Source organism: Trypanosoma cruzi, genomic scaffold, assembly GCF_000209065.1.
Source record: "Trypanosoma cruzi strain CL Brener 1047053516789 genomic scaffold, whole genome shotgun sequence".
Taxonomy (NCBI): domain Eukaryota; phylum Euglenozoa; class Kinetoplastea; order Trypanosomatida; family Trypanosomatidae; genus Trypanosoma; species Trypanosoma cruzi.
The window spans coordinates 1-19,051 of record NW_001849461.1 but is presented as its reverse complement, the minus strand read 5'-3'; the positions used below and the strand labels follow the sequence as shown (position 1 = coordinate 19,051).

The 19,051-nt window shown below is 46.5% G+C and overlaps 7 protein-coding genes across 7 annotated transcripts, besides 13 other annotated features; all 7 read left to right on the top strand.

The window, feature by feature from the left end:
• Positions 1–19,051: a sequence feature (heterozygous, non-Esmeraldo-like haplotype).
• Positions 453–479: a microsatellite.
• Positions 709–747: a microsatellite.
• Positions 2,114–2,148: a microsatellite.
• Positions 2,168–2,188: a microsatellite.
• On the top strand, positions 2,367–3,152 carry Tc00.1047053503593.10 (eukaryotic translation initiation factor eIF-4E, putative; the record flags this gene model as incomplete). Its single annotated transcript, XM_804365.1, has 1 exon — positions 2,367–3,152. The coding sequence occupies one exon, from the start codon at positions 2,367–2,369 to the stop codon at positions 3,150–3,152; it is 786 nt and encodes a 261-aa protein (XP_809458.1).
• Positions 3,895–3,915: a microsatellite.
• Positions 4,033–4,062: a microsatellite.
• Positions 4,082–4,127: a sequence feature (A-rich).
• Tc00.1047053503593.20 (hypothetical protein, conserved) lies at positions 4,646–7,078 on the top strand (the record flags this gene model as incomplete). Its single annotated transcript, XM_804366.1, has 1 exon — positions 4,646–7,078. One exon carries the CDS (start codon positions 4,646–4,648, stop codon positions 7,076–7,078), a length of 2,433 nt encoding a protein of 810 aa, XP_809459.1.
• Positions 7,588–7,610: a microsatellite.
• Positions 7,866–7,886: a sequence feature (AT_rich).
• Tc00.1047053503593.30 (hypothetical protein, conserved) lies at positions 7,892–10,465 on the top strand (the record flags this gene model as incomplete). Its single annotated transcript, XM_804367.1, has 1 exon — positions 7,892–10,465. The coding sequence occupies one exon, from the start codon at positions 7,892–7,894 to the stop codon at positions 10,463–10,465; it is 2,574 nt and encodes an 857-aa protein (XP_809460.1).
• On the top strand, positions 11,775–13,574 carry Tc00.1047053503593.40 (uncharacterized protein; the record flags this gene model as incomplete). Its single annotated transcript, XM_804368.1, has 1 exon — positions 11,775–13,574. The coding sequence occupies one exon, from the start codon at positions 11,775–11,777 to the stop codon at positions 13,572–13,574; it is 1,800 nt and encodes a 599-aa protein (XP_809461.1).
• Positions 13,497–13,534: a microsatellite.
• Positions 13,545–13,564: a microsatellite.
• On the top strand, positions 13,826–15,769 carry Tc00.1047053503593.50 (hypothetical protein, conserved; the record flags this gene model as incomplete). Its single annotated transcript, XM_804369.1, has 1 exon — positions 13,826–15,769. The coding sequence occupies one exon, from the start codon at positions 13,826–13,828 to the stop codon at positions 15,767–15,769; it is 1,944 nt and encodes a 647-aa protein (XP_809462.1).
• Positions 16,168–16,275: a sequence feature (T-rich).
• Tc00.1047053503593.60 (hypothetical protein, conserved) lies at positions 16,304–18,268 on the top strand (the record flags this gene model as incomplete). Its single annotated transcript, XM_804370.1, has 1 exon — positions 16,304–18,268. The coding sequence occupies one exon, from the start codon at positions 16,304–16,306 to the stop codon at positions 18,266–18,268; it is 1,965 nt and encodes a 654-aa protein (XP_809463.1).
• Positions 18,510–19,051, top strand: Tc00.1047053503593.70 (eukaryotic peptide chain release factor subunit 1, putative; the record flags this gene model as incomplete). Its single annotated transcript, XM_804371.1, has 1 exon — positions 18,510–19,051. A coding segment is annotated over one exon (542 nt), but the record flags the coding sequence as incomplete, so codon positions are not given.

Here is a 19,051-nt window from a genome sequence, read left to right as displayed (position 1 = left end):
ACTTGATGTTGTGCGTGTTTGCGTAAGCAACGACAGTGTGGACTTTTTTCAATTGTTTTTGTTCTTACTTATTTCGTAATAACTTTTTTTTTTAGGCGGTTTCATCGTGTACCACTCCCTCTTTATGTATTTATTCCCGACTGTTGGTTTTTATTTATTTTTGTTTGGTTATAAATTACGCACGCAAATGAGTGCACCATGTATGCTGAGGGGTGATTTTTTTTTTTTTTATTGGGTTGAGGGAGTGTGTGGGGGTGCGCTCTGTGCGGGTGAGCGGTGGGCACTGAGCGGCATTGGGAATGTGATGACGGCTCTCTGCTGGGATGTTGTAACTTTGCCGTAGTTTTTGTGGTGGAGGCAGGAAAAGCGTCATGTCTTTTTCGATCGTTGTGGAGGATTTGGTTTGTGTGTTTTTATTACTGTTGGGTATTTTAAGCATGACCCCTGTCTTGTTTATTTTTATTTTTATTTTTATTTTTTTGATGGATTTGAGAGAGAGCTATTTATATCTGTATGTGCGTGAAGAATATTTATATGTGCATATTGTTGGTGCTGATTGCGCGTGTGGAGAGCCGGGGGGCGGCGGAGGTGCATTTTTATTTTTTGGTGTTTTTTTTTGAAGATGTTTTTGGTTTTGTGAACGTTCGAACTGCCACGTTGTGCCCGCATGCGATTGTGTTGTCATGCGGCGTGTGCGTAAGTATGTACTATAGTATAATATAATATAATGTAATATAATATAATATATAATATATATACGGCAAAAATTAACGAGGTGCATTTATGGCCTCTCTATTCCGCTCCCTTGTTTTTCTTACGTTTGATTTACCTGGGCCTTTAGCCGGGAGTTCATTGGGGTACGGCAAGGGCGGTGGCTGCCGACAAGTGTGCTTCCTTATTGTTTGCTTGGGTTAGAGATTTTTTCTTTTTTTGGTATTGCGCCTGCATGGAACTCTTCTCCTCGCTGTCACTACTGACGGTGTGGCTGCACGAGAACAGACGTCTGTGTGCGTGTGTGTCCCATGGCGTGTTACCCGTTTTTTTATTTTCATTTCTGGGAAATGAAATTTGTGCTTTTTTGCCCGTGCCGGTGGTGGCATGTCTCTCTGCCCCGTCTCTTGTGGCTTTGAGTGGCTGGGCACACCCCTCTTCCCTCCTTTTTTCTCTTCTCTCTTAGGATGGCGTGTGGCGCGGCACGGCACCGGCTCGTCCCCATTGTTTTGACGCGTGTGTGCCCCGACGAGGGGACGTCTGGTCGTTGATGGCTGTTGCGGTGTGTGTTGTCGGCGCTGGGCGGGCCGCTCGCACACCAACTCAGGGGCGGCGCCGAGTTTATATGATCCCGCGTGGCGGCAGGGACCATCTAACGCTGCGATGCCCGGCACTTCTTTCCCGTGCTGCCTCCATGCACACACCGTCAGTGAGGCGCCGGCCACGCCGTGCAACACAACACGACTTGCGTGCGACACACACAAAAAGAGAAAAGAATGACAAAGGAGACATACCGGACACCTAGACCTTCCTCATTACATCCGGGCTTGGGTGAAGGTGGGTGTGAGACATGCGATAGAAGATGCAGAATGAAAAGTAGGATCATGCCACGCATAACAGTGAATGCTTCTGACGGCCTTAAGGTGATATGAATAATGGTTTTGACTTAAGTGAATTTTTGGCGTCATGGGTGTGATGCGGCTTTGTGGGAGCTTTACTGAAATAAAAAGTATATATTTGTCGTGTTAAGCCATAAATCAAGCCTGGCGATTATCATGACAGCTCCGGTGCATAACCTACTTTTTCATTTGTTAACAAAAGTTTCAGAAAAAAACGAAAATACTGACGGGGCAAAACAAATATGGCAGAAGGAAAATAACTGAGGGTAAATTGTTATTTGCGGCTCAAGGAAATTTATCCTGTGGTGATGACCGCAGGATGGGTTGGGGTGGGTGGGACGCAGGTATTCACTTGAGGTTCTGCTTGGATTGATGTTCACATTTGGTGTTGGCGTTTGAGGAATTTCTTTGGACGAAGGTCCTTAAATATGGTTACTATTGCTCAGCATCTCTGGACGTAATGGAAGATTGGAACAAAGAATGGTGATGTGTGTTTTTCTGTGTGTTTTTTTTGTTTTGTTTTGTTTTGTTTTGTTTTTAGGGGAAAAGTGTTATTATTTTATTTTTATTTTTATTTTGCGTGGGGAGTTGGATGCGTTTTACTTTTTTTTTTCCCTTACCCATGTGCATATAATTTGGCTGAGAACGTGAGGCGAAGAGATCCTTTTGGATTCTATTTTGTTTCCTTCTTTTTTTACTTTGCGAGTTGTTTTGATTAAGTTTTCTGCCTATTCTGTATTCTGCAGGAGTCATTTGATGTCGGACGTGAAGTCGAAGGAGGCGGGTGCAAATCCTGCTGCTTCCAAGAGCGGTTCTGGCGAAGATGTTGCGGAGACGAAATTGGCTGTTCCTCGCAGCTTGGACACGGGATCAAAGAAGCACCCGCTGAACTCCTCGTGGACGTTGTGGTACGACTCTCTTTCCACATACGACAGTGAGCGGTGGGAGTTGTCTCTTGTGGAGGTGATCACGGTCCGTACAGTGGAGGAGTTCTTTACGATGCTGCATTATTGCAAGCCACCCCATGTACTTCGTGTTTCGGCTCAATATCACTTTTTCCGCGAGGGTGTGAAACCGATGTGGGAGGATCCGAGCAACAAAGCCGGCGGAAAACTGTGGATAAGCCTGGATGATAAGCCTGTTGGCGATGTCGGAGGAAGGAAATGGGAAAATGCCAACACGGGTGGTGCCGCAGGTGGGGAAAAAGACAATGCAAGCGCCGCCACGAACAACAGCAATAGCAATCAAAATGCCAAAGCCAAGAAGGAAGAACAAGAGACAGAGAAGAAACCGGAGTTGGACACCATGTGGGAAAATTTGCTCATGGCTATGGTGGGAGAGTACCTTGACCCGGAGCCGGACGGCGATCACATCATGGGGTTGGTCTTGTCAAGGCGCAAGTATCATAACCGCATCGCCCTTTGGCTGCGTGACGCCTCCGCCAGCGAGGCTGTTGCTAGGATTGAGAAGAAACTCGTGAAAGAGGCTGGCCTGCCGCCGGCAATGAAGTTTATCTTCACCCCCCACAGCACCGGGAAGTAGTAGGGGTAATTAAGGGGGGAGGAACAAACAAAAAAGAGATTATTGAATGAAAAAAGGTTGGCTGTAAGGGATGGCAAGAGAGAGAAGTGGGGCGGTCTTGAGCACCTTAAAAAAATGAGGGGGCGGGAGGGGGTGAGAAAAGGAAAAGGATGAACAGACGGCAATGGAATTAAAAAAAGGCTAGAAAGTAAGAAGGGCAGTCGCACGCATAGACACACACACGTACACGCACACAGAGAGAAATGTATTTTTATCAAGGAGACGACGAGGAACAGGGCCCAACGGAAAGAAAAAATGAAAGAAGTGTAAAGTGGGGAATGGTGCCAGGTTAAATCTCACAAAGTACTGATTACAGATACAAAAAAAAAAATGCGTGATATAGGCTGCTTTGGTGTTGTTGTTTTTTGGCGCCTTTTCTTCTGTGTTGTCTCGTGTGTGTGTGTGTGGGAATGGACGGGGCGGGAACTTTGATGGAGTGAGGCAATACGCCTCCACATTCATTGCGGTGACAAACAAACAAAAATGCACAAAACGACCCGGAAGAAAAAAAGTGGGGAAAATGAGGAGATCCCTTTTTTGTTGTTGTTGTTGTTTGCAACTCTCCCCTCTCTTCGGTCCGGATTTTCGTTGTGGGGTTATTTCTTTACGAGATGATTTTGTTTTTGTTGTTTTATTTTATCTCTTCTAGTTTTCCGTTGCTGGTTTTTGTTGTTGTTCTTATATAAATGCATATATATATATATGTGTGTGTGTGTGTGTGTGTATAGGACTGCCTGGCTCTCTCTATCTCAGTGTGTCTGCGTGTTTGTGCATGTGTCCATCTTCACTTGCGTCCTCTCTTCCCTTGAAGTTTTCTTCCTTTTTGGCCGCCTCATCTTCCTTTTTTTTTCTTTTTTTTTTTTTTTTTTTTCTCTCACTTTGCGAAACTTAAAAAAAGCAAAAAAAAAAAAAAAGGAAGAGAAAAGAGAGAGAAGACGAGGTGTGACCTTACTGCACCCTCTCCTTTTGTGTTTGAATGTGTGTGTTTTATGTTGGTTTGTTCTCCTTGCATTTCCCATCAACGCAGAGTTTTTTGTTTTTTTTTATTATTGCCATGGGAAAACAAGGTGAGGATAACATCATAAAAGTATAATTCTTTTTTTATTTTTCCCATAAATTTTGATGCCTCTCTCAGGGAGTTTGTCATGAATCCTTCTATTCAATCCGGTGTATATGCGGGTGCATAGACGCATACAATATCAATCATATCGTGATTTGACATCTATGCGCTTCTTTTTCATCTTTTTTATGTATTTTTTTTTTTTTAATGAAACACTTACATGCTTCCATACAGGGGGAGGGGTGCATAAGAAGCAATCCATCTAAGCGGTGCATTACACACAATCGCCCAATCAGGTAAACGGAAGGGCATATTTCAAAGAATTACAATTGTTTTTTGGCTGGTCTGTTACATTGACCCAAGAAAGAGGGGAACCACTGGGAAATAAACTATTATGCCCAACAGCACGAATAGTTCTGATCCCCCCCCCGCCTCCGCGAGCCTGTGGGGGCCCCCGACGGGGGACAGACCGCAGGTGAGTGAAGGCGGCACTTCGAGTGTATTTCTCGGTTTGACAGTGGGAGGACATGAAAAGCGTGCAAGTGTATCCTCCGCGGATTGGATATCCGATGAACTGTTAGACCTGGCAAGGAACCTCAAGACGATTGTCCCCAAGGGAACATGGGAGAGTCTTGGTAGTGAAAATGAAATTGCTGAAGAAAATGGCTACAACGTGAAGAAGCGGCCACAGGTGCGTGTTTCGTTCGAGGTGCGTCGTGATGTTCTTCTACTTCAACGAATGGTTCACACGAGTTATCTGACGAAGGAAGCCAGTGAGGATAGTCGTGATCAGCGCGGGACAACGAGCACCATGTATGAAGTGTCGAGGAATGAAGTGGAAACCGGAGTGCAGGCGGTTTTGCCGGTTGTGGACGAGGCGTCACAGACGTCATTTTCTCGAAAGGTTGATTCCGCTATTCAAGTACAGCCCACCCTTGTTGATGCGTGTATTCATAACATAGCGGTCCCCAAGACTGAAGATCCCAAGATGACGGCCTTCCTCAACAAAGTGCTTCCCCGCATGTTACATTGTTTGCTGCAAAACCACGAGGTGCCCATTTACCAGGATGACTTTAGTCTTTTTACGGAAGATGATGCGATTGTGGGCTCCCGTGATGACACGGTCTTAATTGAAAAGGGCAACTATACGCACACTACAATGAAGGATCTTCGAGTTTCTTCAATCAGCTGGCGAAGTTTTCGTCCCAAGGATGACCTTGTTTGTATGGCCTCTATTTCAAGGCACAATTTGGAAGAACGCATTGAGGCAGAAAAAAGATGTGAAACTGTTATCAATCTCCTTTGGGATTTTGCAGACCCCATGCATCCACGGGCCTTCCTAGAGGCGCCGGTGGAAATCCAGGTCCTTCATTTTAATCCTCTAAGGCCAAACTACATAGTGGGTGGTGCAATGAATGGGCAAATATTTCTTTGGGACCTTAACCGGATGGATACAACCACGGCCCCCAACAAAAAGTTGGTGGTGGATCATGCGGACGATAAAAATAAGTTATTGAAACCCGTGCCCGGGGCAAAAGAAATCCCTCCCATGGCGTTGAGTGTGAAGGGAGTTAGTATGGAGCGGGATGGTGATGTACTCGTGCCTCGTCTTCAACCGGTGCAAATTTCTCGAGTCGAGCTTTCGCATAGACGTCCTGTGCATGCTATTCAATGGATGCTTAACGGCCTGGAGTGTGGATTTGATGGGAAACAAACTGTGACACACGAGGGACGACAGTTTGTTTCGTTAAGCGATGACGGGTACATGTGTGTTTGGGACATTCGTCCCGATTACCTCCCCCCTGATAAGCTTCGCAAGATAAAACACCAGAGTCGCGTGGTCGGCGAAGAGGTTCCGTGGGTCCCATTGCTGCGATATCAGTTGTCAAGACCTGGTGGAGGTATTGATTTGATGGGTTTCCGTTTTTATGTGGATGGCCTTGACTTTCGTGAAACCCCTTCGTACGTTACTGTCTGTGGCACCACACTTGGGGAGATTGCAATGTGCAATACGCTCATACCGGATGAGCGGCGGGAATTTTCAACCCAGGCGGAAGAAACCCGTTTCGTAAGACTCCTGAACAAGGGGCATTCAGGACCAGTCTACAGTATACAACGGCATCCGACCATAAGTGATATTTATTTGTCGTGTGGTGACCTTCACTTTAAACTCTGGCGACTGGGTTTGGGTCATCCAATCTTTATTTCATCGCAACATGATGCGCCTGTCACCTGCGCTTGTTGGACTCCTTTACGATCCAGTATTGTTTTTGTGGGCACAATGGATGGGAAGATTCTGGTATGGGATCTGCTAGATAGAAACAGAGAGCCGCTGCTTGTTCAGCAGCTTGTGCAGGATGCAATTACCGTCATCAACTTTAAGCCCGTGCCCCCCACAATTCCCCCACACTATGTACAGTATGTCGCCATTGGCACAAGTGTTGGGTCATTTCACTGGTATGCACTGCCGAAGGTCTTGTCACGGGGACCGAGTGGTGAGAAAAGGCACTTCCGTGCGATGTTAGAGCGCGAGGTGCGCCGTGTGCACTATTATGAGTGGCGTTGGTCGGAAAGAGTGCGAGAACGGGACCGTTATGGTGCTGGTGCTCCGAAGATGTTGGAAACCCCAGCTCCTGCTGTGAATCCCACGGAAGAAAAGGCCGTGTGGTCCAATGAGAGCTTCGATGAGAACTTTTACGCCTATGACCACCACCGCGACAAGGAATTCCTGGACAAGGTGGCACAGCCGCTGCCAGAGGCAGAGGAGATGGATATGGACAGCATGGTAGAAGAGGAAGAGGAGGTTGGCAGGGCTAACGCCAACTAGTAGCAAAAACAAAAGAGGCAGGAACGAGATTCCGACTGAAGGACATTCATGAAAGAAAGCAGGTGCTTCTGCGTGTTCGCGTGTGCATGTGTGTGTTTATTATGTATGGGAAGAACGGCGGAAGATTACACGCATGGGCTCATGGAAACTCAAAGGATGGGCAGCAAAGAGAGAGACATCATGAATTTTGTGAAGGAATCTGCGGAATAAACGTGGGACTCTGCAAGAGTGACGTGCATGCATACATGTATGTACTTCATGAATTCTTTCCGTTCATTTCTTTTTCTGCGTACCACTTTTGTTGTTCCTTCTATCATGTAGGGTGCTGTTGGCATGTGTAATTCCCGGCACGATTACACACACGCACACACCCATCGTGGACGATGTAAGATACGGAAAGAATATGATCTCCAATGTTTCTCCTTTATATATATATTTTTTCCTCACACTGTTGTCACGGCCGTTTTATTGCCTTTCATGCTTAGTTTGCCTTTGCTCTTTCCTTCACGAAAAAAAAAAAAAAAAAAAAAAATTTTTTTCATTTCTTCTTGACAACTTTTATTGCGGCTTTCCATCTGCTTCCCGCCACTCCCTTCACGCACACGCACACACAGGGGTGTGTCAATACACGTGGGACAGGGCACATTTGATTAAATCAGGCTGGGATTATTTTTTAGGGGCTTAGGGGGACGCAGAAGGAGGAGTTCAGTGGCGTAAAGTAAAAAACGAGAGTGTGGGATAGGCAAATAGTCGTAAATAAAAACATACATACAGTATATAAGCCACGTAAATTTAAAAAAAAAAAAAAGTAGAATGGCTGCGCTTGTGCACCTGCCAGACCCATTCGTCACACTGCCCTTCCGACGTGGAAAAGATGAAGTGCCGGATTGGGAATTGTGTCTTAAATTCATCAGCGTGAATCACTCAAGCAACAACACAAGTGCCGTTGAGGCGACATTGAAGCGGATGAATACCCTTCACAAAACAATCGTGCAGACTTTTCGCACAGATACCAAAGCCCCACCAACTGAAACGTTCATTGAGCATACATTAAAGCCATATTGTCAGCTTGTTGCGATGGCGCAGGCGCATCTTCCGTTGCATGGGGCGCAAGTGCATAAGAACATGACTTTTGTGTGGCGGGATGGTTTTGATGATAATCAGAAGAACGAATCAATGAATGGCAATCTTGAATTGATTAGTTGCATCTACAACCTCGCCGCATCCTGGGCATACGTTGGGGCACATCAAGCGCAGACCGGGATGGTGGGAGATGTAAAGAGTGCCTTCAAGAGTTTTCAGAATGCGGCAGGGTACTATGAAATGGTGGAAAATCTTCTAAAGCGACTTCCACCAGAGCATATCAAGGGCGACTTAACGTCGGAAGCGCTGAATTTGCTTCGTCGAATGTGTCTTGTGATGGCGCATCATTCCGCGTACCTGAAGGCAGAAAATGACATGAAGGGAAATCATTCCATGTTGGCCAAAATTGCGCGGGAAGGTGGAAGGCAGTATGAGGAGGTGGCAAGTTCCATTAAATCAAGTGCGTGGTATACAGGGAGCAAACGGAATTCGTCAGTGGTACTTATTGAACAGTTGTTTTCAACGATGGGGACGGTGTTTTATGCGCGTTCTCATCTACATCTTGCCACATCGATGGCAGATACAGAATGCATTGGCACCGCAATCGCACATTTTGAAAAGGCGAAGAGCTATTTGACGGACGTACCAAAGTTATCCACAAATGAGCTCCGCAACTGGATCAACGGCATCATTGCCAATGTAAACAAGGAGCATGAGAAGGCAATTGCAGCAAATGAGTCGGTATACTTTATGCGTGTGCCGAAGGAAGTGGAGGCACCGAGTGGTCTTCCTCGTCCTCTTGGAAAGGCCACAGAACACCCGAGTTTTACGACTTTCCAGTCAAAGCGTGGTGATGACCCATTTTTTGGCATTGTTCCGGCGCATATTGCTTCCATCGCTTCAAAATGGCGTGAAAAGGAACGTAATCTCGTCTCTGTTTGTTATAAATCCTGTGTATCCACGCGTAATAAGCTCAACGAACGATGGCAAGCTCTTGGTGTGACAGCGATCATTGAGATTTTGTCGGGTGAATCCAAGAGCCGTGGACAAGTTCCAAGGCAGCTCCGTGAGAAGATTCAATCCCTTCACAAGAATGATGAAGGCGTGACAGTAAGTCTTGTGGAATCGTTGGTATCCACTGTGAAAACATGTGAAGAACTTTGGGTTGCTGCAAGGGGGAAATTGGAGCAGGTAAATTCAGAACTGGAGGCGGAACGCAAGGAAGATGAGGCCTATGTGACTGCATATGGAGAGCGCATGTGGCGCAGCGTGCAACGTCCTTCAAATGAAGTTGCAGAGTACATTTCTATTAGGGCAGCACTTCAGGAGCATGAGAAGGGGATTCAGCAATGGTTTGTGGATCCATTCACAAAGGCCAAAAAGTTGCTGGAGGGAAGCCTCCGCAATCTTGCGCGACTGGACTGGCCAATGGCAGACTTGGATGCCCTCATGCCGTTTGAGGAAACAAAAGAGGCCCGCAAACAGAGTAAAAGGGTTCTTGAGCAATTGGAGGTGCTTAAGAATTTGACTCAACGTAAACGTACAACAGAAGAAACACAGGACCTTCGACTGCGAGAATTGAATGAACTTATTGAGTCAGATGATGTGACGTTTGGTCTTTCAGCTGTAGAGGCTAGTCAGCACAATGCTGTCTTGGATGGGGCGGCCCAAAAAATCAGTGATGCTATCGAGCGTGCCAATGAGACAATGAGAGAGGAAGAACAAATCATGGCAGAGGTGGAGCAAGTTGTGAACAGTATTGGTGTTCTTCAGAGCTCAGATCCCATGGTGGCGGAAGTACAGAAGGTGTGTAATGGATTGGAGAACGCCTGCTCTGTTTACACGGACCTCCGTCAGGAGTTTAGGGACATCATGCGATACGCGTCCTCCACGTTGGACGGGCTGGAGTCTACCCTTTCCAGCGCCAGGTCCCTCACGGTGTGTCGCAAGTTGGAGGCGGAAATTCTACGGGCGACGCTCGACGCACAAATTGCGCAAAAGATTTCGGAGATGCAACAAAGTAAAGAAAGCATGGACGCCATTAATGAGTCACGGCGGCGTCAAGATGAACTCCGTGGTCAGATTGCATTACTCGAACAGCAACAACAACAGTCTGAACCACAACGAGCGGAACGCATGGCGGAAATATTGCGTCGGCAGCGTGAAATGGCGGCAGCCTTTGACGCTCCTCCATCTGCACCAACATCGGATTCTGCGGGTGTGGACGCACCGCCCAGCTACGATTCGGTCATGGGTGGACCCCGTTATTCACCACCTCCACCTCCGTATTATAATCCCTTGTAAGCCAAATGCGGTGACACAAATCTATATTTTTATATCTATATGCCTCGCGACTTATTTATGTATTTATTTATTATTAGTGCTTGTTGACGGGTATACGGAGAAGGTTTGTTGAGCGCAGACGAAAGAAAAAAATATATGTTGTTAATGGGTATATTTGTTGGGGAGACGTGTCAACTGTTTTATTTCTACATGCGTGGTTGCCTACCTCCCTGCTTTTTTTTTTTTTTACATTTGGGCATATTGGAGGCTTTCCTCAACCTCTAGAGGCCGTGTCGGGTTATTTAATGGACGTGTTAGTTCAAATTGAGAGCAAAACGACAGGTCACAGTCCTGGACACTCAAGACATGGACAAGCAACCCGAATTGATCTGTTCAACGCAGTTGCACGGCCTGTACCCTATTCCGGGTGCGTATGGCTGCTGCTTTTGTGACGTTAGTCACAAGGCATTGTATAGGCCATGGCAATGGATGCATTTGTAACTGTGGATCTATATCGCTGGAGAAGGGTCTTTGTTGTGAACTGGTGCGGTCGGAGACTGTCGTTGTTTCATTGCAGATTGGCGTTCTAGCACCATCGATAGTTGCCGCTGAACAATGCGATGCTTCATGGAATCATGGGTGCTTGAACCGATGGTGTGTTGCCAGAGCATCCTTGAAAAAATACAGGAATTTAAATGGAGAGCAAAGAAAAGGTGTAGATGGTGTAGTTTTGGTTTATACGTGATGCGATGCCGATTGCTTTTATTTTATTCTTAATTATTTTTGTCTGACGCATGTGTTGTTTCTCCAAAGAAACCGCCTCAGGTATCCATTTTTCGGGGTCATTGAGAGGTTCCACCCCTGCCTTGGCTTCCGTGTTTGTTATTTCGTTGCAGAGAGCGCCACCGCATTTAAATACAAATCGTAGGCAAATCCGAGCTTTTCTGCGTTGGGAATCCAAATTGAGTGCCTCATCATTATCGGGCGTTTCTTTGAGGGGGGCCGCCATAAGTTTGGACCAGAAAAAAAAAACCCAAAAGAGCGGTACCCGGCGGGTCTGCACCCTTTCCTTATTTTACGAGAGAAGGCGAATTATTCATGCCCTCAAGAAGAAGCAATGCATTCTATGCGAAATCTGCGGTGCGAGATGGGAGGAGTTCCCGCTTGGGTCCCAACCAAGTGAAGGTTATTCTTTATATATATATATATTACTGCCGGGGCAGACTTGACTCTCGGGGTGGTCGAGTCATCTATCCGTGCCTCGTGATGGTGTCAAGAGAGGGTATTCTTTTCACTGTCCTTCTTTCCTTATTCTCTCTCCTTGAATAGAATGACACAATGTGGAGTTGAGCATATGCCGTGTGAACCATTGCTTAGGCGACCACCATCAACAGATCGGGGTGGAAAAAAAGCAGCGGACTCAAATGATTTCTCACAAAGTAAAGCGATGGGGATGACACTGTGTGAGCGCAGCGTAGTGACCCTTATTTCGTATCTTAAAAAAGGAGAAGAGGAGATGTCGCGGGAGCACACGATAGCGTTGGAAGACGTTGCCTCCATCACAATAAGACGGGAAAGGGAAGAGGCCTTAAGTATGGGAATATGTGAAGGGGAACGCTCCCGACACGAACTCCATGCAATGCCTGTAGATATTCCGGGGAGCAGCCTACATACACGGTCCGCGCATCCGTTTTCTGTTGTTTTGTTGAAGATGCAAGACGGTGATGAGATTGAAATTGGTGGAGTGTCCAGTGCGGATGCTGCGTCACTACTAGACAACCTGCAAACTGGATGGCAAAGGCAAACTGCTGAAAAGGTATTGGATGAGAAGAAGAAAGACGAGGGCACTCTGTCTCCCCTAAACAAATATATTGCGTCAAAGCGTCCTGTGACTGGATTATCGTATAAAAAGTCAACACACTCTCCGGAACTTCGGCAATACGATACTGCCCATGAGAGGTCTGTTGAAAGGGCTTCATCGATTTTATGCCGACGAAACAAGTTTCTTGATTTGATGCGTCAAGACACCAAAAAAGGTGAGTGTAATGTATCTTCTGTCGTACCTGCCAAAGAAGTTCAGGGGAACACGATTTTGCCCTTGACAAGCACGAGGAACTTAACTGAGCAGACGGGAAATATTTCTGTCAGTAGAGATGATTCCATGGCCATGGGGAAGCTGCTTAAAAATGAATCGGCGTGCCCTCCGCTCACTTATCTGGACCCCTTGCATCCGGGCATTTTGCACCATCTACACGATCCCCTGCAAACATCCAGCGTTCCAGACACCAATAACAGAGGTGTTAATTGTGACTATAGTAAGGATAGTGTTGTTGCTGCTGCTGTTGCTGATGAAGCGGGTCCCGGGAGGCGAGAGGCGTATTTGCTTAGAAAACTGAAGGAAAAGACATGCGATCTTGAAAGGACCAGAGCAGAACTTCGTGTCTTACAGGAGGCCGTGGAGCGTGAGAGCGAGCAAAAAAATCAACAAGAAGAAGTATTATTGGGAAAATTTAGGCACTTGACACCGGCCCAACGCGTCCTCCTGAACTTTGACATGTTGCTGGAACCTGAAGTGACACTAGACGATTTCCAACAAGACGGAACGGCCAAATTAAGGGAGTGTAAATTGCGGTTAAATCGACGATGTTCATCCACCTTTATAAATCAGTTGCGTGAACGCTCCTTTACTCCCAAGGATGCTACATCAGAGCCAAACACTGTCCTTCCCTCGAAAAATGAGGCCGAAACATACGCCACTTGTGAAAACGGTTATAACGAAAAGAGAGCCGAAAGACGAGTGTCTTCAGTGTCGTCTTCCCCCGGATTGAGGCCCGCAGTTCCATTAACTTCGAAGTCGTCTGTAAATGGAGAACACACTGTGCATGAAGCTATTGTTGAAACGCCACCGTTTCCATCGGCTTTGAGATCTGGAGATGTCGTCCACGTGCGGTTTCCTACAGCTGGTATTTCGTTCGCACAGCCATCATCAGCCCACACAGCGTCACCTGCGAACGACGTGGCCGTTTCTCAACCGTTATTGCAAGCAACATTACCGCCACCACCCCCACCGCCGCCGCCACCGCCACCACCTCGGAAATTGCCTCCTCCTCCTCCTCCTCCGCCACTGTGAATGAGATAGACAATTAATTGGATAAAGCTCCAAGGTGAGTTATTTAGCTCCAATTATTATGGGGGATTATTGGAAGACGCTTTTTTATTGATATTCCAACCCTTTTACTTTTTTCTCTATTCATGATGTTTGTTGTTGTTGTTGTTTAATTTCTCTTTCCTTGATTTACCCTGGCAAGGCGAATGCATACTGTAATAGAGAGCAATTGCTGTTGGGGGGGAAGGATTGAGCTTTATTGGTGAGACCCCAGCATGAATGCTTGGTTTTTTAGGGTCATTTTGGATCGTGTCTCGTTTTCCCATTCTCAGGATGCAGGGGGAGATGTTCTGCATAACGGCACGCTTCTGTTTCGCCTTCTTTTTGATGGCAAGTCAGTTGATCTTTCGTTGCCCTCAGCATCACGAAATGCAGAAAAAACTAGGCCAATCTCTTTCAGATATCGTATTCAGGCTCCTTCATTGAAAGACCTTGCCGCAACTTTTAGTCAACGCAGTGTCTGCTTTCAAATCATCTGTCTTAACGCCGTCGAACAACAGACTGACATGGACGCCCATTCGAGTCACGGCTCACTGGTGGGAGTTGCTTCAATAGACCTGCTGTCCTTGGCAAGAAATGTCGCCGCCCAATATGAGTTTCCACTGAGAGTCTCCGATGGGGGTTCTGAAAATAGAATATTGGGTAGAGTTTCCCTGTGCATTACTATGGATCAAATTTGTGATTTTAGAATGCAGTTAAGCGAATTGCGCGCTTCCGGTCTTGAAAGCGGTGAATACAAACTACGGTATTTTCTCTCCTCTAGTACCGTCGATATGCGTAGCGGGATGGTGCGATCGAAGTTGGGTTCTGTCACATGGAATAATGAAATACTACCAGAAGCATTTTTTCAAGGGACTTTGCAGGCATTGGCATCGCGTGAGTTTACGTTGTCGGTTCTCAAGTGTGGAGAAAACGGTAGGGAGACCCCAATCTCACTGTTTACCCTCTCTCTTTTTAAAGTACAGACGAACTCGTATGAAGGTGTAAAGGAGATTCCTTTTCTTATCGAGGATGTCGACTCTCCAACGATCGTTTCAGGTGTATTGCGGCTGAGTGGACCGCCAGTTTTCCAGCACTATATTCGATATGTGTCGAAACCCTCTCGACCCCAAAACAATGACGAGATGAGAAACGAGTGCAAGGAGTCTCTTGAAGTTACTGCGGTGGGGGAACCCCATGGTGTGGCCTCTTCAAATCCAATTTTAACGCCAGTCTCCGCATCAGTGGAAACAACAGCGGGCTCCACGGGAGGGGCAAATCCCTCACTCCCTGATCTTTCGGATGTGCCGCCATTGTCACCATCGGCCCGGGCGGAAGATCAGACGTCCGTGCGCACTCCTTTGGAAGAAGCAATTGAGAATGAGAAGGCCAACTTGGCCCACAGCAATAGACATGCATCATCCGACGTCCTCTTTCATGGGACTTCTCCAATTCATGAGAGCGAAGTGAGAAGCTGCCCAAATCCTTTGCTCGGTAGCACTCCGGCCACTGCAAGCACGCCAACAACAAATGAACAGGGAACAGGGGATTGGGGTGATTCTGTGTCCTCTTTTCCCCTGCGATCGGTCACGGGAGGGGATATTGAAGGGGTATGTGTGCCGTCGATTCAGGCTTCGAGCACAAAGGAGGATGATGGAATGGCAGGGAGAGAAAAGCATCGTGTGAATGCACTTTATGCCGACACGTTGCAAGGGGGCAAACAGCAGCAAAAGGGGGTAGAAAGTCAAAAACTCATGTATCGCGAGCATCGTCTTCCGCAAGAATTGGATCGCTTGGATGAACGGATTGGAATTCTTCAGGATTGCTTGCAAAATGCATGCATTTTGGTCAAAAACAAAGAACACGACTCCACCGTGCAAATTGCCGATTTGGAGCAGAAGCTGTCAGAACTGGACGTGGCTGAGGCAGCTCTCACACGGCTCTGGGACCGCCTCCACGAGAGATTTAGGCAATGTGCCGAGCAATACCGCAAATCCGAACGTGAGTTCCATGCATCAATGAGGCGTCTTGAGGATTATGCTGACGTGCTGATAGATATCGATCGCAGAATATCCGCCGAGATTCATGAGGACGAGACGGAAATGCCTGCAGCCGAACGAACCGAAACGAGTTGCCGCCTACCGCACCCTCCGCGTGTACCAAAACCAACACGGAGGTAGAAATTTGGGGGGAAAAAAGGATAGGACTGAGGTGCGTGCTTTCATTATACGGCAATGAAGCATGACAATAATAAAAGGCATGTAAATAATTGATGGAGGTTGGTCTTGGGTTTTCATGGCCGCTTTTGACGTGGTGCGGATGCCTATCCAGTTGATGGGATGTTAGGTCTTTTAAAATCCATTGGACGCATTTTTTTTTTTTTTTTTGCGAATAAATGCTTCCATCTCCTCTTTATTTACCTCTAACAAAATTGAAGGGTAAAACGTTACATGCATGCCATGAGAAGAAGAAACAAAAAATAAGGGGCAATACAGGGAAAAGGAGAACACACACACCCAAACAGAGGAAAAAAGAAGAAAAACACATACGAAATTTATTTGCAATTTTTTAAATGCCGTTATTTATTTTTTCTCTCTTTTGTTCGTTTTATTTGTGTGTTTATTGTAAATTTATACATATATCCGGATTTTTTATTTATTGTTTTTGCTTTTTTCTTTCATTTTTAGTACAAAATTAAAAAAAAAATTTTCTTTATGCGGCACTTTCGGAACCAGCGAGAAGTTCAGCAGCCCAATGCCACCGACGATGATAGTACATTAGCTGTGCCTATGGGCGAACTGCCAGCTGCCGTTTTACCGGATGCATTGCCTCCATTAGGACCCATGCTGCCAGAATCGGCTTGTGCGGTGAGCACTTCCAGTCCAGATTGCAGCAGTACGACGAAAACATTAGAGGAGGGATCACCTTTTTTGCGATCAAGAGATGTTCTTGCGCAGGCGAAAAGTGGGTTTGTAATTGCCTTTGAAAATGTGTCTTTGGAGGGACGAACTTCTATTTTTCGGTCACCCCGTTTGATTTTGCGAAATGTTTCTGGTTATTTTCTCGCTGGCTCTGTTGTTGTTGTATTGAGTGCCAAAGAAATGTGCTCTCGCAAGTTGCTTGAGGTGTTGGCGGGTGTTGAAGAGCGAGCGTCTGGTTCAGTTATGGCTAATGAACTTCCGGTTGTATCGACTGCTTTTCGTAGGCGAGTTGCCTTTATCACGTCTACTGGGGTGTGTTTAAGAGATGCCACAGTGCGTCGCAACCTTCTCTTCTCGGTGCGTATGCGTGTGGAAACCTTGGAAGAGGATCGTATTGTGAAGGAAGTTGCTAAAGCAGTGCATCTTGACCAGTTGCTCGATGTTAAGACAGAGAAACTGAGTCCTTCACAGCTTTATCAGCTTACTCTGGGCATGGAACTTGTGCGCAATCCGATGTTGTTAGCTTTGGATATGCCAATGAGAAGCCTTTCTTCTGGTGAACTCCATGGCTTTGTCTCCGTGTTGCGGGGTTTATCTGGGAGTAGCGGGCGAGTTATTGTCGTGTCAGCGACGGAGATTCATCGTGCACTCTTTGATATTGCCGACAATATTTTGTTGCTTGGAGCAGAAGGACACCTTCTGTACTCCGGCCCAAAGGCGGGGGTGGAGGAATTCCTGCGGGAGCAAAGTTGTGTTCAACGTATGGGCGATGAATCCCTTGGGGAACTGTTAGTGGCCCTCGATGAAAAAGGGGATTCAGCACGTGTAGCGGACGTATTTAAAAGCAGCGCAGTTTACCGTCGAATTCAACGTCAGGTTGAAGACCACCGGAAAAGCATTGCTTTGAACGGCTTTGACCCTGTCCTGCATGCTGCTGCGCCCTCACCAAATTATTTTCTTCAATGGTACCTGCTGACTGCTCACACATGCCGGCGCGCCACCATTGAGCACAGGAGTTTTCTTGTTTCATGGATTACTCTTTTTCTTTTATTTTTTCTTATGGCCTCCCTGATAGCGGGATCAGGAAGCGATCAAAATGCCATGCAAAACAAAAGAGGGGTTGTCTTTTTTCTTGTGTCATGTTCAATGCAGGTGAATACAATTTTAATTGACACGGAAGTGAGGGAGTTTTTTTCAGCTGTACATCTTCGAAACAACAATTACTTTGACACCTTACAATATTTTACGGCTACCGTGCTTCGTCTTGTTCTTACTCGGGCTATTTTTGCGATCATTGCAGCTTGTTGTACTGCTTTCATATTAACATCATCCCTTTCTCTGGCATTGACAATGGGTCTCACGAGTCTTGCTCATGCCTCTCTGACATTGTTGTTGGTTTATTGGCACCCTTTTGAGCAGGATCTGTGGCTTTTTCAGAATATATATTATGTGTATTGTATCATATTGAGCGGTTTTCTTATATGTCTTCCGACGGTGCCACGAATATTTCCGGCCCTGTCGTTGCTACGCTATGGTTATGGCGGTGTGGTGGCATCGGAACTACGCGGCAACCCGTATTCATGTGACACCAAAGCGAATCGTTCCTACTGCTACACTGGGGATCAGTACCTGGTGATGGAGGGATTTGCCCATGACAGCTGGGGGAAATCGTCTTTGGTTCTTTTCATCATTTCTCTTGTGTTACTTGCACTCGTTGCCGTGAGTATGAATATTGTATGGGTTCCACACACACACTGAAGTGGATCGGTGTGAGGAGAAAAGTGAAAGAATGAGGAAAACACATAAATACGCCTCAAAGAGCGAAGCACCCGTGTATGAGCCGTGAAGCGGAGTGCATTGGGATTTATTGCTTATGAATAATCTCACATATTTTTTGCCATTTTGTTGTTGTTTTTTTCTTTCTCCCTCTCTCCACGTGTATGTGTGTGCATGTCTGTTGTATGATGAATGAGTTGTCCGGAGATCAAGGAAGCGCATTATGGGCGATCATGAGCTGTCCGATTCGGAGAAGGCGATTGAGCGCTACAAGGTGAAAAAACTCATCCAGATGCTTGAGTCCGCGCGTGGCATGGGTACCAGTGTTATCAGTATTTACATGACGCCGAAGGAGCAGGTCTCTGGTATGGTCACAAAGTTAAATAATGAGTACGGCACCGCGTCGAATATTAAGTCCCACACCAACAAACTCAGTGTTCAAAGTGCCATCACTGCCTCCCTTGGGCGATTGAAGCAGTACAATCGTCTCCCACCGAACGGGCTTCTTCTTTATTGTGGTACCGTTCTCACAGCCGATAACAAGGAAAAGAAGCTCACGCTGGACATTGAGCCATTTAAGCCCGTTAGTCGCAGTTTGTACCTCTGTGACAATAAGTTCCACACAGAGGAGTTACACCGCATGTTGGAATCAGATGAGAAATTTGGCTTCATTGTAGTGGACGGTAGCGGTACGACATACGCGACTCTCTGCGGGAGCGTCAAGGAGAAACTCGGTTCTTTCACGGTGGGAGCTACCAAAAAAAC